At 40.4% G+C, this 17,391-nt stretch overlaps 2 protein-coding genes across 2 annotated transcripts; one reads left to right on the forward strand and one right to left on the reverse strand.

Annotated features, from left to right (window-relative positions):
- Positions 1 to 3,497: 3,497 nt before the first annotated feature.
- Positions 3,498 to 4,523, reverse strand: LOC103989185 (E3 ubiquitin-protein ligase ATL41-like). Its single transcript, XM_009407978.3, has one exon. It carries the CDS (start codon positions 4,279 to 4,281, stop codon positions 3,562 to 3,564), a length of 720 nt encoding a protein of 239 aa, XP_009406253.2. The 5' UTR covers positions 4,282 to 4,523; the 3' UTR covers positions 3,498 to 3,561.
- A 10,981-nt stretch (positions 4,524 to 15,504) lies between these two features.
- On the forward strand, positions 15,505 to 16,834 carry LOC135613645 (senescence-specific cysteine protease SAG39-like). Its single transcript, XM_065110676.1, has 2 exons — positions 15,505 to 16,045; positions 16,126 to 16,834. Exons 1-2 carry the CDS (start codon positions 15,622 to 15,624, stop codon positions 16,719 to 16,721), a joined length of 1,020 nt encoding a protein of 339 aa, XP_064966748.1. The 5' UTR covers positions 15,505 to 15,621; the 3' UTR covers positions 16,722 to 16,834.
- The last annotated feature ends 557 nt before the right edge of the window (positions 16,835 to 17,391 follow it).

The following is a 17,391-nucleotide window of genomic DNA, read 5'->3' on the forward strand; positions in this document are numbered from 1 at the left end:
GGGAGGGGAAGACAGAAAGATGAGTAGAGGCGAGGCGGAAATGGAGGGGAGTTGGAGAGATCAACGGTATTGCAGGGAAGTCGCAGCATTCAGCGACCACGTGCCGATGTGACCGTACCTTTTGGCCGTCAGAAACCAAATCCTCCTATAGACATCTTTACAGTTTTGGTGATGGCGTCCGATAGTTTACAAGCTCATTGGGATCCGAGAGAGAAAGGTGACGGACAAAAAGTAATCCTTGATGATACGCAAATGCCTAATGGGACGAGTTCACTCTCCACCCTTCATCAATTTCATCGGTAACGAGATTGTATTGTGATGAAATAGCGAAAAAGTACAACACCATTTGTTCGTTCCGACGTCTTCTCATTTTTGGTAGATGTCTGATAGAGTGCATCTTGAATGATCCATAAGCTAGTTGGACATGGCAGTAAAAGGGAAGAGAGTGATTTACCATAGTTGTTGGTTGGGTAAACTGCAACCAATGATTAAAGATGGCATCCATCTGGGGAACTGTATCGAAACCAGCGTAAACATCTGATGCCGAATTCACCCAACAATCATGTCTTTGTTCCGTATCTACAATGCTTTGGATCTACAATGCCACGTTCTGATAGGCGCAGGAATCCCGTCATTGATGTTCTTCTTCTGTTGATGTTGGGAGTAGATAAATGAGTGCGCAAATGTAAGTTATTGGAGTGGGGGATGAGCTGTTCAAGAGGTGGAAATGAAGAGGAGCGCAGGTGCATGTGGTAGTCGTAGAATCGCATCATGCCTTCCCATGTGCACAGTTTGCCTTGCTGCTGCATGATGCCCTCCTCAAATGTGCTTTTCTTGCCCAAGAAATGCGTCTCTCACATGCACCACGCCTTGGATCTCTGTCTGTTTCTTCATTCTTCTTCTTCTTCTTCTTCTTCCATTTCCGCTCTATTCTCCCACTCATCACGGTGGGTTTCTTGGCAACTTCGGGCTATCTTGTTGGCCATCTACGGCTGTTCTCGGGATTAACAGTGTTTTGCGCTGTCGTGGGAGAGTGGTTGTGGTGTGCACATTGCCGCTAGTTTTATAGTAGCCCGGAATAATTGGCAGTACGACCATTCCAGAAAGAGAGAACAAAAACTCAGAACTGCAAAAGAGAGAAAGGCAGTGCATCCCTCTGGATATTCTAAGATTTGGAGAATACATTATACTTGTAAACCATTCTGACGGTACAATATGTGGTCAGAGAGGCATGTGTGATGAACTAGCATTGCCAGTATCGTTCAACCTGGTAGCACGGAGAAGCTTAGATACACAAGTTGAAGAAACAAACCTACCCAGTGATCGATCAAGAGAACCAAGTCTTCTTGTTCTTCCGCCTTACGAACAAAAAGAGATTAAATGTGAGAAAGGTGGCTGCAAGGATGGCCACGAGAAATGGTGTGTGTGTGGGAGCAGCAGCAGCACAAGAGACCAAAGGGGGGGGGACATGTACACCTTGCTGCATCTAAATGTCTTCCCACGTCACACGTGAAAAAGTGAAAGGGCAAAAAGCAAAGGAAGAACACTGGTTCTGAGCGGGATGAACATGGCGGTGTCGGAAGCACTGTTTGGGGTCCCGTTCCATTCTTATGGACAGACACTTCGATGCATGATGTTGTTCATCTCGCTCTGCGTTCTCTCTGGAATGAGCATGGAGCACCCTCTAACAAGCATTAGAGATTGTTATCGATCACTCGTATCACCTACTTCATTAGCGTTCTATTATATTGTCTTACGGTCGACCATCTTCTCGTACAAGGGGAATTAACTTACTTTGGATCGATGTGGGGTCCGGTGAACACAAAATTGGTAATGGCTGGGCGCGTGGGTGGGGGCCCCAAAGGAAAAGGACAGCATCGATGACAGCTTGCGAATAGGTTATCAGAAAAGATTCGGCCTTTTTTGCATACTGCACATGTAAATAGCAGCCACCACAGGATCCAGCTGTTCGCCGAACTGCACCATCTTGTGGTGGTGGCACCAGATGTCGACCTCTTACAAGCTGACACTTGTTAAAACGAATATATGTGATATTTTCTTGTCACTGCCATTTCACTCTTATAATGAATCAAACTTAAACTTAATATATGACATTTTAAAAAAGATTTAGTTATAATCTAAGCTCAGAAATAAATCATACAGGAGTATATTTTAAAATTAAAAACTCATATGATAACTTACAATCTTTTAGATATCTGATTTCTGATCTTCTTTTGACTCTATCTCATCTCTTCTTGATTCTAAAATATTAGTGATCGTTTTACTAATAGAAAAATAAATTCAATACTTTGAATCCATAGAAACTCCAATCTCAACTAAAAATCCTGAATCAAAACAATATCTAATAAAAAAAGTTTGATTTAATATTCAAAATAGAAGATAACACCAAATGTTATCTACGATCAATTCAAACGGGCCTCAAACAGGTGGTCAGATACTTGTTGCTCACAATCGGCCCATTATTAGCCCTGTCAAATCTAGAGGATGGCTTCAGTGCGTCGGATATAGAATAATGCTTCATCTCTCAGCTTCATTCGTTACCTAATTCCCGACTTGTATATAGAGTCTTAGATTCTGGTAGGACAAGGTGGCATGCATCAAGAAGCGTGCTGCCTGATTCCACCTTATCTCTCTCTAAACGCAATTGGCTACGTAGGGGAGTTGGCGTGTTTCATGGCAACGGAATTTGAACTCCACATCAACTTGTGTTAGATTAAGATTACTCAATTTCGGATCTAATACAACGTGATCCGACAAGGCGACATTCAAATTGATTCGATAAAATGTAGGAAATATAGCATACATCCCATAAATTGTACTTACAGTTGCATCTTTACATAAGATATGTTGAACACGAATAACCTGACACGATTTCCTTGATGTGATCCGTCTCATCGTTAATCTAATCAACCAGTTATTTTGGGTCGAAACTGGAGTTGGTTGGGTTTCGATCTGATCCAACCTACTCTAGTTGATGGCATGAGCAATAATGTGTCTGCGACATAGACAATACACATGGTATTAATTATACCTAAACTATGACAACACAAAAGAATCGAGAGCCGTGGGTTGGCTGTCATCCGATCAATATCAGCGTACATACAGCTGGCTCGATGTATTAACTCTCAACCTCACTGTTGTTAAAGCAATTGGAAATATACGCAATCACAAGGAGTCCGAAACCAGCACGGCAAAGTCCACCTGACAACTAAGCCATGTGAGTTAACTATAGAAAAGGTAACGAAGTGGCGAACTCTCTCTCTCTCTCTCTCTCTCTCTCTAAGTCTATATATCTATCTTTCTCTCCCTCCCACAACGGGCCCCACACATTTCCGTGGGAGGCCCCATCTATTAGTCCTATTGACTAACGAGGAACTCTGCAGTCGTCGATATGTGCCTCACCACAACAACAATCTGCTGTTCGAGGGTGGTTGCAATATGTTCATGAGTCAGCAACTCCAGTAAAGAAAGAGAGGAATGTAATCCAACAAGTATGGAGTAAATGCATTGTGTATGTGAAACAAGTAACATATGAGGTTTTCACTGTCTCTCCATGTCTTCCAACCCTTCCCCTTGAGCCCTCCTCGCTGTTGACCTTTCCCAGCTCAACATCATCCTAAACGACGAACTCAGTCGCGAGGATGCCGAGACCAAGTCCTTCCGTCCCGACGGCGTGCTTTCCTGAGACCCCGGAGCTGCCTCCGACGGGTCCTGCGTATCTCTTGCAGGTGGCACGGTGGATGCCTCGTCGACATCGACTGTGGTGTTTGGTGGATGATCCACGGCCGTCCGACACACTGGGCATGTGGAGTGGGAGCCCAGCCACATGTCGACGCAGCCGACATGGAACAGGTGCTTGCAGCTGGGCATCGCTCTCACCGTCTCCCCTTCCTCCACTGCGCTCAAGCAAATGGCGCACTCCGCCCGTCGCCCTTCGTCTTGGCAGCCGCCACGCTCGCCCGCCATTCGATAAGGATGCGTCGGGAGGGCGGAGATGGCAGTGGGATCGAGCCCCTCGTTGCTGGACTCATCGTTAGCGGGGTTATTCACGTAGAAGCGGAGGGAGTGGCTGGTGGTGAGGCCACCAGACCGGCGCCGACGTAGGAGGAAGTGGCGGACGTAGAGGTGGAGGAAGACCATGACGACTAGGGCGGCAGCTAAGCAGATGACGGCCGTCTTCAGGATCCTCGTGTTCAGGTCGTAGCTGTTGTTGCTTTCGTCGTAGACAAGCCACCCGTCGGATGGAACGTTAGTAGACATGACGGCGCTTCCTGGTGGCTGTGGCGGGTGCGGGAGCGCCCAACTCGTCCCTCTCCTCCGGTGTACGCCTGTCTCCTTGCAGCAGTTCGATCTTAAGCGCTAAATGTGGACTAGACTTTGCTAATTCTACCATAACAAAAGTACTACAAAAAAGAGAAGTTTAGTTGACTAACTAATCCATCAAATTTCTCTCTTTTAAAGGGGAACTATGATTGCTTTCTTTCGATAACTCTGACCAATTCTAATCTTTCGCATCAGTGGAAGTGAGACATCCGCAAATGGTGCAACTCTTTAAAGGCATATGCATCCGTGGAGCGACAGTGACACGCCGGTCTTAGCTTCTAAGAAAAACAAACAATTAACAAAACAATATCGTCAGTCTTGGACCCTTTTCGTCCTTTTCGATTATATATATATATATATATATAATGGTATATCTAATTATTATGTTTTCAAAGGTTCATATAACAAAACACATACAATAATAGACCATTATAAGGTGATTTGGTACATGTAAAAATGGTAAGTTCCACAAGTTGGTCTTCTGAGGTAACGGTACCCTTTCCTTCAATCCACTGTGTTACAGCAGCGTTATAGGCAAAGAATCATAGGTGGGCCTGATTGAAACTTCGTGGGCCCAACTCGATCTCTCGGCTCAGCGTCCCGAAACAGATCAGACAGTCCAGAACGAAGGACAATTCTTCTCTCGTAGAATTATGTGGCATATTTGTATTCTCCGGTTAGCTCGACGCCCGTAACCGAAACACGGGACTTTTCCCGCCTCTCTCCTTAGCCTATAAATAGGACGGGAGGGCAGCTAATTGAGAAAGTTATCTTTTCTTTCGGCCGTCTCCATGGCTTCCAGTGAAGTGGAACGAACAGCGAAGAGAAGGCTACGGTCTCAGGTTCGCCATTCCCTCTTTCTCTCTTTCTTCTCCCTCATCAGATCTCTGGAGAAGTCTTTGTGTTTTTTTGGCGATCTTTGATGGAGATCGGATGGATCGTGATCGAAACCCTATTTTCCTCATCTTCAAAGTAGAAGATACCAGTAATGCCGCGTTTCGTATTCTATTTGACATGGATCGAGAATGATATGGCAGAGGATCGTAGGACGTTATGGGCCGAACTGGATTTGTATGAACTTGAGGAATTTTGTTCTTTGTTTCTCCCGGTGGCATTTGGTTCGTGACGCCCCAGACACGTTTAATGTGCTCTATGATTTGATATGTTTCTGTTCCTTTCTCAGAATCCCTTTGCCATTGTTAAATTGATCCGAGTAGCTAAGTGTTAGTTACATTTTCTGACATTGTTAAATTATCAGTTTTCTTGGTTGATATACTTCAGGAAAGCCTTAGATCTAATTTGATTCTCAGATACCCTGTTTTCTTTATGTTGATTGTAGTATGGAGTAAACGCCCATACAGAGAAAACATTTGTTCACAGAGAAATGTTAGCATAAGTAACCCATTAAATTTTGTCGGATAGCTAGAAATCAATCTGAAGGAAGACTGCAAAATGCAGGAACTGGGATCCATATATCAATTAGCTAGCTCCCTAACCTGAAAAATTCAAAACAGTCCTTTTGGAGGCCAATATTGTATTCCCATCGGTTTAGTCTTATAATGAAAATTGGGAATTAATAAATTAAATTATAAGAGCTTGATGGATGTATTACTATTAACTTAGGCTTAAGTATCTATCTCTAGTTTCACCATATTATCTTATGTGGGTTTTAATCTTCTTAGGTTGTACTGTGATTAATGTGACTGAAATAAATTGGCATTCTTTTGAAAGTCCGCTAGTTTTACGAAGTATGATTTCTCGTGTCATGTATTCGTTCGCTACTGATTATTTTTTGTATGTTTCTGAGAACCCAAATAATGTGTTTCAGGCTTTTTAATGCTCTACTGTCTTCTTTCAGCAGCCAGTGACAGATCCAAAGGATGCCAATTCGTTAAAATATGTACTTCACTAAAAGGAAGGTTAGTTGATAATACTGAAACTTTTTTTGTTTTTAATGATGATAAACGTGTTGCCATTACATCATGTAAATACTTAAGATTTATATAGTTGATCTTAAATAGTTGTGACTCATGGTCTTATTATTGTAGTAGATGTTGAAATAGTATAAATACTTAGATATTTGAATTCTTAATTTTTAGATTTCTTTTCGTTGTATTTGTGTAAGAATGCAGAAGATATTAAGTCTAATTTACTATTTGATTGACCATATTATCCAAAATTATATTCTTAGGTTCAATGTGTTAAAAATTTGGAAGATACTGAGCTAGAAAACGTGGATTTTGAATTGCATAGGAAATCATGGAAATGTAGAGAAAACTGAAGCCCAAACAAGGTAACCTCATGATACAAGTATAGATACTACTACAAAAGGTTCTTGCATGGTTTCTTACGAGTCGATAATCAATTGCTTCATATACACATATTAGCACCTGAAAAATTAAAATTTTCTGTTTTACTTTTGGCATTTGATGATTGCATTAAACAAAAAATTTTGGACCCCGGTTGTTCGAAACCTTTCGATTCGACTGCACATTTATTGTTTATTCACTTATTTCTCACGTCATTTCTCTTTAGAGATTTTAGTTAACTGCAACTCCCCCATTCTTATATTAGCAGTTGATTGATTATCATTATGTCGGTAAACTTCTTATTTTTCTTTGCACAACTGATTAGTGTACCTCTGATTGATGCATGGTTTATTATCATGCTCTCTATGAAAAATGTGATTGGTCCTTTTTTTTTTTTTTCTTTTTTTGCAGTCTTCGTGGTTGTGTATATGCACTTAATTTAGTAGTAGGATTACAGGACACTGAGTGTATTCATTAAATAGTTGGTGAGGATCTTTAAGCACTGTAACGAATTCTGAACAGAGTCGTAATAGGATTAGAGAGAAAAAAAGGGGCAACTTTGCAACAGATGTATCTTATTATGAATATATGTTTATACCTCCTGTCTCATTTATTGGGCTTAAATTTTAGATGGATTGAGGACGATCAATAATTTAACATACTAGTATATTAGAAGGGTTGTGTTCAAATCTCACAATGCACTTTAAAATTAAGTATAGGGGTGATAAGGCATGTTTTGCCCTGCGAACTTATTATAGCTGATGCCACACGTCACGTCAAAACTCATACGCCCAAGACACTATTTGACATGCCTGGTCTTGGTAACCTCGGGACGGCAACGCCCCACACACCAAGCCATAATCCGTACTAATGTCGTGCTGTGTCCATCACGTCAATCCATGTACAATCGACCCTCTCACACCAGTATAAAGACCTCTATCCTGGCCTCCAAAAAGGGGAAAGAAAAAAAAGGGAGACAACCGACTTACTCGTCGGAGGGGCCAAAGTCGGGGACCACCCGACGAAGGTCATTTTTGTAGGAAGGTAGCCCAACCTCGGGAGTCGTGGACCGACGCCCTCGTGGCAAGCCATCGACCAACCTACCCCTCGACTCAAGGATTTAGTCGGCTCCGACAACCAGCTCAACCGGCAGGAGGCTCTCGACATCGACTCGTGGACCAAGCCGTGTTGACTCATCAGCCACATTCGTTCCGGGCATAAATGAATAAGTTTTTATCTAATTTAATATTTTAGATGAATTGAAAATAATAAATAATTTGACATGTCTGTTCAAATCTCAACCTTAATATTTTAGATGATCAAGGCCCATGTAAATTATGTGCTCTAAGGCTAGGTTTAGTTTACCCACCAGAATGATGCTCAGCTTTGGTGTATATTCAAGGTGAGGTATTAAGGTTATCACAATAAGATACATGCTCCGTCGTCGAAGACATGAGACAAAGATTATGAAGGTAAATAAATTTACAATAAGGATATTTACTGAATGCCTTATAAAAGTGAAACGTAAATTCTAAAAAACGGTTGTAAATGGTCTCTTCAAAATAGCTCAATTTCCTGAGAAAAAATATCATATTTTGGGTTCCTTTGGCATGGTGCCACTGTTTTCGTATGGAACTCCTATATTTTTAAAATGCCAAAAAATGCCCTTTTGAAAAAAAAAAACTATTTTTTTTCACGTCCAAACCTAGTCAGTTGAAATGATCAAGAATGAACCAAACCGATTGCAGTATATTTAGTATATTTAAATGGAGTTGCAATGTCTTAGTTGATTGGATTGATTATCGTGTTTTGGTTGGTAAAAAGAAAATTGAAGAATACTACAATCAAAATTCAATTACCTTAAATCCTCGTCAATCTTAATTATTAATCTTATCGTATATTTTTGAGATTTATACAATAATTTGTTTTTGAATTTTTTAATGCTTTACAATGAAAATTAATAATATTATAATATATTTCATAATAATTGATAAATCCTCATTCTTTCCACATAGTTCTAAATTCAAGCATATATTCTGATTTTATTTATTATAAAAATAATAATATTAGAGTGTGAGATACTACCTATTTATGACGTTGAACCTGTATACTTTTGGTCACTGCACTAAAATATTTGTAACCATATTTGAAAAATACTGTGATCAAGTTTTGATTAATCTAAATCTCCGTCAACTTTAATTAGTGGTTTTAGATGAAAATTAAGATTTTTGATATATTTCAAAAGAAATGAGGATAAAAATTCTTGCCTTTTCTCACATATCTTTAAATTTAGATCTATATATTTATAACCAATTATTATGAAAGAATCAAAATAAATAAGGGCAAAGCATTGTCTAATTATAATTTTTTATTAATAAACAAAATCATTATAATTCTATTCAATAACAATATTTTAGATGAGTCTTAGTTAGTTTACATCCCCATAAATCTTAATTATTAACCTTATTATAAGTTTTAAGATTTGATAAAATAATTTCTATTGAAGTCTTAGTGGTTTTGATGGGAATAATGAAAGTTTTGACGTATTTTTAAAAATAAGAACGATGTTTTCTCACATAGTTTTAAATTTAATTTTAAAATTTTAAAATATTATATTATTTGTATTGATTCATTGTGTATAAATAATAATAATAATAATGAAAGATAAGTTGCATTTTTGTTAATATTGAACTAAAACATTATAGCTCCATTTGGATTTGAGTGGGAAAATAATTTTTTAATAGATAGTCATTTTGAATATTTAAAGAAGGTAGGATTGTTTTGCGGGAAATTTGAAAATAAGAGCACCATTCTGAAAAGTCCAAATGTCGAGCTTTTTCCCGGGAAAGTCTAAGGTGGCATAAAGTCAGAGAGGGTCATTTACAACGGTCCATTTCAAAAAAAAAGAAAAAACAAGAGCGCGATGGAGTGTGGTGGGAAACTTTTTATCACTTTTAATTCGACGTCACGAAGCAAAATTTTTTAGTGCCTGGTGGCGGGAGCGGGTAGCTGGACCTACGAGGGAAGGCGGTTGAATCTGGAACACCTTATTGAAACATCTTTCGTAACCGCAGTTGCTTAAGCGGGACACATCGGAATTCGAAATTCCACTCTCATGCATTCCAGTTTCAATGAATCGGACCTGTGAATTCTTTGGCTTCCTTCCCGGCAAGAAAACAAAATGCAAGCTCCCCTTCGTTTCCCTCTTCTCTCCCGAACCCCCTTCATAAGTACACCCCCCCACCCCCACCTCCTCCTCGTCCCTCTCCCCACCCATCCGTTATCTCATCCATCTCTGTGCCCCTTGGCAATGACCTGCGACTCTCTCCAAGACAAGGAGAATGTCCCTCCCTCAACGTCGAGCGCCGCTGCTGATGTTCTTCCATGCAGCGCTTTGGGTCTCTCCCTCAAGAAGCCGATCTGTAAGCGGAGGAGTTGTAGGAAGAGGGTGCCCCTTGAGGATATCACCCACCTCTTCCTCAATCTGTCATCGCCTCCCATCCCCTCCTCCTTCGGCTCCATCTCGGCCGGCGCCTTGGCACGGTCCACCGTTCTGGCATCGTCGCGCCAAGCTTCCCATGGCGGGAGCCCTCGAAGAAGAAGAGCTTCGGATATCTCAAGCGCGGCTTCTCGTGCGTCTCTCCGCAAAGGATTCCGGTAGTGGCTCCTCCGGGATATCCACCTCTCGATTAGCTAGCATACGTTGGGCATGCAAAACAAGTCTTCTACTGGGGATATCTCCGAATGAATCTGCATCCGTTGGGGATATCTACTGGGGATATCTCCGAATGAATCAGCCATCCATCTCAAAATTCCAGTAACGCCTGTCTATGGGATCTTGCTTGTTTAAATAACATTCTAGATTTTAGTTTAGGTGTTGTCCTACGGGTTCTTTTTAATCCCTTAGAGGTCTTTAGTGATCAATAAAATCACGGTAGAGTTTCCAATAGAATAATAAAAAATTGATTGATGGGATGCGTTGACTCGAATTTGATCTGAAGTTCCCGACTTCGCAAGACTGATGTATACAAAGTTTCTCTATAGATCTTAGGCTATATCATATCTACTTTTGATAGATGCTATATGGGCTCGAGTGGAAATGATAGCATAAGGTTCATCATTCATTGTCCGTGACGCCGTTTGTTTTAAGCGGTGAAATACCGCTACGAGATTTATTTCTGAATTGGAAAAAATGCTAAAAAAAAAAAAAAGAGTTTGGTGAAATCGCCCCCCTAAGGATTTTCGGGGCTGATAAGGCGGGGCCCGCATATATATATGTATATCAGACTTGTGAGAGGTGACATCACCCCTAAAAATTGTCCGGGGTGATTTGATTCCACCAGCTTATCACGGTCCGTGTCGCTCTTGGAATTTCCCACGTCGGCTGTGTCAAGGCTTTTGGTGGACTTTGGGCCTCCGAATGCATTTCTTGTAGGCTCTGAGAAGAAGCCCGCCATGGAACAAAATAAACTTGGACACTGTGAGGATTTTTCATCTACTAAAGAATTATGCTAGTAAGAGAAACATGAAAAGAAAAGATTGTTTGAGAGAAATGATTCCATTGGAATTGAAGTCAAACCAAGATTTTCTTTTAGAATTATCAAACTTTTCTCCATCTCTAATTTAATTTAAATGAGTCTTAGTGCTTCCCCACCAGCAGTGGAAGACGGTTATAAATGTTTCCGAAGGCTCCCAGCGACCCCCATGAACATGAAAGACGACACAGATGTTGAGATGGCGCCTTGGAGTTGCTGCTTTGCTGCTGCTGCTGCTCTTCTTCGTCACTAACACTGCGGAGGCCCGAGTTCTCCCTTTGGAGGCGTCGTCGTATGGTGATGGCCTTGTTAGCTCGAAGACGAGAACGCAGGTGGCGTTGGCAACGGGGTCGATGCACGGGGAGATGGCAGAGGTGGTGGAGGGCTCGGAGAGGCTGAGTCCCGGAGGGCCCTACCCTCAGCATCACTCCATGAATCCATGAACGTGGATGTTTTTGCCATTGTGGTCAGTTGGTGGTGGGGATGTGCCTCTTATCTTACCTTGTGACTCTATTAAAGCGCAGAGTTGCCATTTGTATTCTACCTTGTGATTCTATTAAATAAGCCACCACTTTCCCCTCCCCTCCCCTCCCCTATCTACAAAGATTGCCTTCTCAGGGTTTCCACTCCAATCAGCATTCAAAACAACAAACACAGCTCATTTAAATATTACATAAATGTATCTCTTATCAAATTTTTCTTGAAATATCAAAATAGTCATTTAAATAATGATTATCATCATTTAATTTGAGCTAAAAGATAGATACAAAATAGTATTGAAAAATAGATAATTTAACATCATAATATTCAGCAGACGACTTTGTAATTTGCCTAAGTCGTTAAAAAAACACTTCACTTCTTTAAGCCTCACACACTATCATAGCACTCGTAAAAGAGAAGAAAATTAATCGATAAGCGAATGGATGAACAAACTATTATCATCGTTTCATGAATACATTCAAATTCGAGATGAAAATTATGTTAAGGAAATATGATATGTTAAGGAGATGAGTGTAAAAATATGATATGTTAAGGAAAAAAAAGAGAGGAAAATTATGTTAAAACGTCCACAAGAATTGAGAAAAATTATTGTAACTATATATGTGTTATAAATAACCAATCTAGTTGGTAAAAACTTTGATAAATCATCATAAGTCATTTATTCTTTACAGATAGATAGAAAAAAACCTACAAGACTATCAATACTTGAGGATCCAACTTTGAGCATAAAAGATCAATCCATCTTAACTGAAAGTGCATGGAATCCTCATACGTAAAATGAGCAAAATCCTACGACACATTATCAAGACAAAAAGAAGATACATAGATTTTTGTTATGCATAACGATGAAAGCCACAAATGAATAATTGTGAGTGATTCACTCTACCTGGTGAGAAGAGGATAACCATTTCAATTCCGTCGAACGCTTCCCGACCTCTGACATTAACAACGTTATCCACATTATTCAATGCATGATAGAAGATAAGATGACTTTGTTTTCTTGCCGTCCAAAGAACAACAGAGGTCGAAGGAGCAAAAAAAGATTTGTGATACCAGGAAAAATAGATGATTAGGTTGGTTTCATACAGGAGGGTTGACGCACGTACGGACAATTATGAGACATATGCTGGCCACATCTAACTTAACTGGAGACGCATGTGAATTCGGACGCTTTGGTAGGTGCGCAGATAAGCTTTGTTATCAATTGCAATGTGGCGGATTAGTCGGATGCTTAAATGGATGATGTGGTTATATTCATGTGGAGGCAACGCGAAGTGGGGAGGTGGGATGAGATAAGAAATGGTGGTGTGGTACGAATCATGTCAATTACTAGTTTGGTTATAAAAATTCAGACACCTTATCGTTTTGTTTTAATTTTAATTTTAATATTTATTATTTATAAAAAAAGAAGAGATTAATAAAAATAATAGAAAATAAGAATAATTATTGAAGAATTTTTATTGAAGAAGTTTTAGCTTAAATACATTAACATGTCCCTCTCATATTTATACAGATTAGGAGGAAGAATTTCCCTTAACATAATAAAGGATTTTTCTAGATTTCCTCGTATAGCAAGGGAAATCTTATCTTCTATCAGAGATTATATACAAATATAGTTTCTTTTTAAACAATAGTAAAAAGTATTACGAGCCTAAGATCAAAAAGAAAAAACTAAGACGAAAAAAAAATTATATTAATTTTTTTTGTAAAATTTTTTTGAGAGATCTTGAACTATTCTATAGGCTTGAATACTTGATAGATTTACACACGTAGATGTCATCTATTTATAGATGTGAAATATAATTTAAACCGAGAGTCCCCTATTTAATTAACTTATTTTAGATCTTCCAAAAGATAGATATACTTTAACTTTTTTTTTACTCTTTATAATTTTATTTTATTTTTTTTATTCCTAAGATATATCTCAATAAATAGACATAAATGATGTCTATTCCTAAGATATATCTCTATAGCTCCCTTATCCCTATAATTCTATAACTTATCACTTAATTCTATTAAACTCTTTTAACTCCTTCCATACAAGCGAACAAAGCCTTCCTAATCTCGCTTATTGTTGGAGTGGAATCGGACGATGGAGTCTTCCTCTTTTACAATGTGGTGAGTGACAAACAACGTATGGTAATGGAGTTTCTTCTTCTATAATATAATGGGATAAGAGATAGGTGGCATCCGACAATAGAGTCTTCCTCTTCTAAAATGTCGCAAGAAGCATCCAATAACGAGTGACGAGCGAAATCAGTATTGTAATGGAGTGTATCATAGTTCAATTTGAGGATAACTTAGTCAATTTCTACTAAACCATCTTAAACTTCCATACAAGTATTTTTTTTTTAGAATTTTATGATTAATATCATTTTTATTTTTTTCAAAATTTTATGATAATTAATTATCAAAATTAAGATTTTTTTTTTCGATTATATTATATGATTTAGTGTAACTTAGTTCAGTTTCGAGTGTAACTTGGTTAAGTAGGAACTAGACTAGATTGATTCATCCTAAAAGAATCGATTTATATATTATGACTAAGTTCGAAAGTCATTTAAACAAAAAGTTAGAAGGTATTTATTTTATCCAAGTGAAAAAAAAGGTGCCACCAAGTAAAAAAACGAATATGAAGGCTTCGTCTCATAAAAATCAATAGTGAATTTTTTTTTCTTGATAAAATACTCTATATCTTTCTCTTTTTCTAAAATTTTCAACAAAAGCTAGAGAATTTTTATTTCAATTTGTAGCTAATAAACGAATAAAAAATACTTTAATATTTCATTTTGAAACAAAATAAATAATTTTTTATATTTTAAAAAGGCAATTATCGTTTAGTTTTAATATAGATTCTTGATATATTTCTTAGAAACAAAAGAAAGCATATGTTAAGCCATTGATCACACTAGACTTCTTTCGTTAATTAGTAATGTATGTCTCCCTAATATATATGTGATAAGTATGCTTAATCGCATATCCGATTGAGACATAGATGATGAATTAATACCTTATAAATGTTAGAGTCATCCTCTATTCTTAGATCGATTATTGGATTTACTCAAACAGATAAATAATTTCTTGGAATCTGACAAAAATAAATAATAACTTAAAAGGAGAATTTGTTGGGTGCTCGATTGTTAGTAATCCACATAAATCATGAGGATTTGAAGTACACGTAGAGAGAACAGTCGCGTCGGCTACTGTTACTTGCCATCCAAATCCCAAATCCCAAATCCCAAATCGATATCCGGTTGATAGCGGACGCTCGCGGTGGAGTGCGCGAGGGATTGCGGCCGCGTGAGTTGCAAGGCACGACGGACCGCTGCGCGAACATGCACGAGGCAAGCGTGGGATAGCCAGCCCCGTGGTGATTCGTGCCACAAGTTGGGATGATCACGCAAAGGACCACGTATGATGTGATGAGGTGGACCATCCCCTATCTTGTTCGTCGACAACACCCGCGCGCCGAAGAGACGGCTATGACGGCCGGCTCCATCCATCACGTCCATTGGAGCCCATGCAATATCCGACATCGGCAGCTCTCTCTCTCTCTCTCTCTCTGTCAATCTATCTATATATTCACACCAACGAACGTTCTGTGATAGGCCACTAGAGATTCGAACTCACGTAGGATCTCCCAACCTCTTGAAGCTACTACAGCTTCCGGACAAGGTCGAGCGTAAGAGTCGGAAACTATGTTCTCCGCATGACGACGGAGGAGGAGGAGACAACATTACCCCCATCCCCATCCGATTTCATGCAAGATTTCAAACTCTGCGGCTCTGAGAAGCTCGTCCTTCTCGTTCTTTGCATTCCCTTCCGTCGATCATGCCCTCCTCGCTCTATATAATCGCCATCTCCGCAGTGTCATCGCCTACCGAATCACTTCAAACTCTTCCTTCCTTCCTTCTCCGAACCAGTATAACATCATGACATCGGCAAATCGCCTGTGTTTCTTGTTTGCTTTCATTGTGTTAGGTTTCAGGGCGTCCGGTGTCGCTTGCCGCCGCACCGCTGCAGACATGGCCATGTCCCTCAGGCACGAGCGGTGGATGGCGCAGCACGGGCGCGTGTACAGGGACGCAGCGGAGAAGGACCGACGGTTCCAGATCTTCAAACGCAACGTCGAGTACGTAAACACCGTCAACGACGCCCACCGCAAGTACAAGCTCCGCATCAACCGGTTTGCTGACCTAACGAACGATGAGTTCAAGACTTCGTACGGTGGATTCAAGCCGACGCCTACGAAGGTGGCTCCAACCTTCAGATACGAGAACGAGACGATCGTGCCTCCCACCGTGGACTGGAGGAGTAGGGGAGCAGTGACGCCTGTCAAGAATCAAGGAGAATGCGGTATACTACTAGCAACAGAAAGGAGTGTAATTAAGATGCTGTTGCATTTCCTGAGTCGAGCATTGCTATTAAAAACGCAGGATGCTGTTGGGCCTTCTCAGCTGTAGCCGCAGCAGAAGGCATCATCAAGCTCAAAACCGGAAAGCTGATACCTTTGTCGGTACAAGAACTCATAGACTGCAGCGTCTACGGCGAGGACCGAGGATGCAATGGGGGCGCAGTCGAGGATGCCTTCGAGTTCATCATCAGCAACGGCGGGTTGACGACCGACGCAAACTACCCTTACACAGGATCCGACGGCACCTGCGACGCCGTCAAGTCATCCTCCAAAGAAGCCACCATAAGCGGGTATGAGAGCGTGCCGGGGATCGGTGAGCCGTCGCTGCTGAAGGCAGTAGCCCGCCAGCCCGTCTCAGTCGCCATCGACGCCGGCGGACCGGAGTTCCAGTTCTACTCGAGTGGCGTGTTCACGGGCAAGTGCGGCACCAACCTGGATCATGGAGTGACCGTCGTCGGCTACGGTACGACGGCCGATGGAACTCAGTACTGGCTCGTGAAGAACTCATGGGGTGCGTCGTGGGGCGAGAGTGGGTACATGAGGATCCAGAGAGGTGCTGCTCGTGCACCGGAAGGGCTCTGCGGCATTGCTATGTACGCTTCTTATCCATCCGTGTGAGGAAGCTCGGAGGCGTCGCCTTCGAATCCGAGTCCAATAAAAGGGCATTGACCGACTGTCATACGTCAGCTATAGTAAACCATGGTGCTGACAGTTAGTTATTAAAGTGGCACAAGTACTTTGGCTTGTGAAATGCGTAAATGAAACGTTGAATGCCACGTCGACACCAATCCGACACCAAATGGGATGGCTAGTCAGCCATGCGTGTCAATGCCTACTCCATCAAGCTCAATGATCCAGACAACTCTTCACGTCAGAGTATTAGTTCAATGTTTTAACATTTCTATCGTCATTGCCAACTAAATTTAAGTGATTACAGGTCAGCTCATTGAACACTATAGCTAATAAGCTCATTGAGCATCGATAGAAACTCATCGGGTGCGCTCCTAATTAGTTTCTTGTAGGTCATTATTGATCAAATCCTCCCCTGATATTAATCATCTTGCGATGAATGATCTCAAAACCGAACCGATTAGCTTTGTGACACTAATCGGCATGTCAAACAATCAAATCAACTTTATATGCTTACAATTACCAAATTCTAAGTAATAATTGCAACACAATAATTCTCTTCGACTTAACACTAATCGCCAACAAATGGGAATTGGGAATTCTAAAGCTTTGCACTATACCTTAGTTTTGTTCTGATAAGGCTGCAAGACGGCCTTTG

This window comes from Musa acuminata, chromosome BXJ2-6 (assembly GCF_036884655.1).
Source record: "Musa acuminata AAA Group cultivar baxijiao chromosome BXJ2-6, Cavendish_Baxijiao_AAA, whole genome shotgun sequence".
Classification (NCBI taxonomy): domain Eukaryota; kingdom Viridiplantae; phylum Streptophyta; class Magnoliopsida; order Zingiberales; family Musaceae; genus Musa; species Musa acuminata.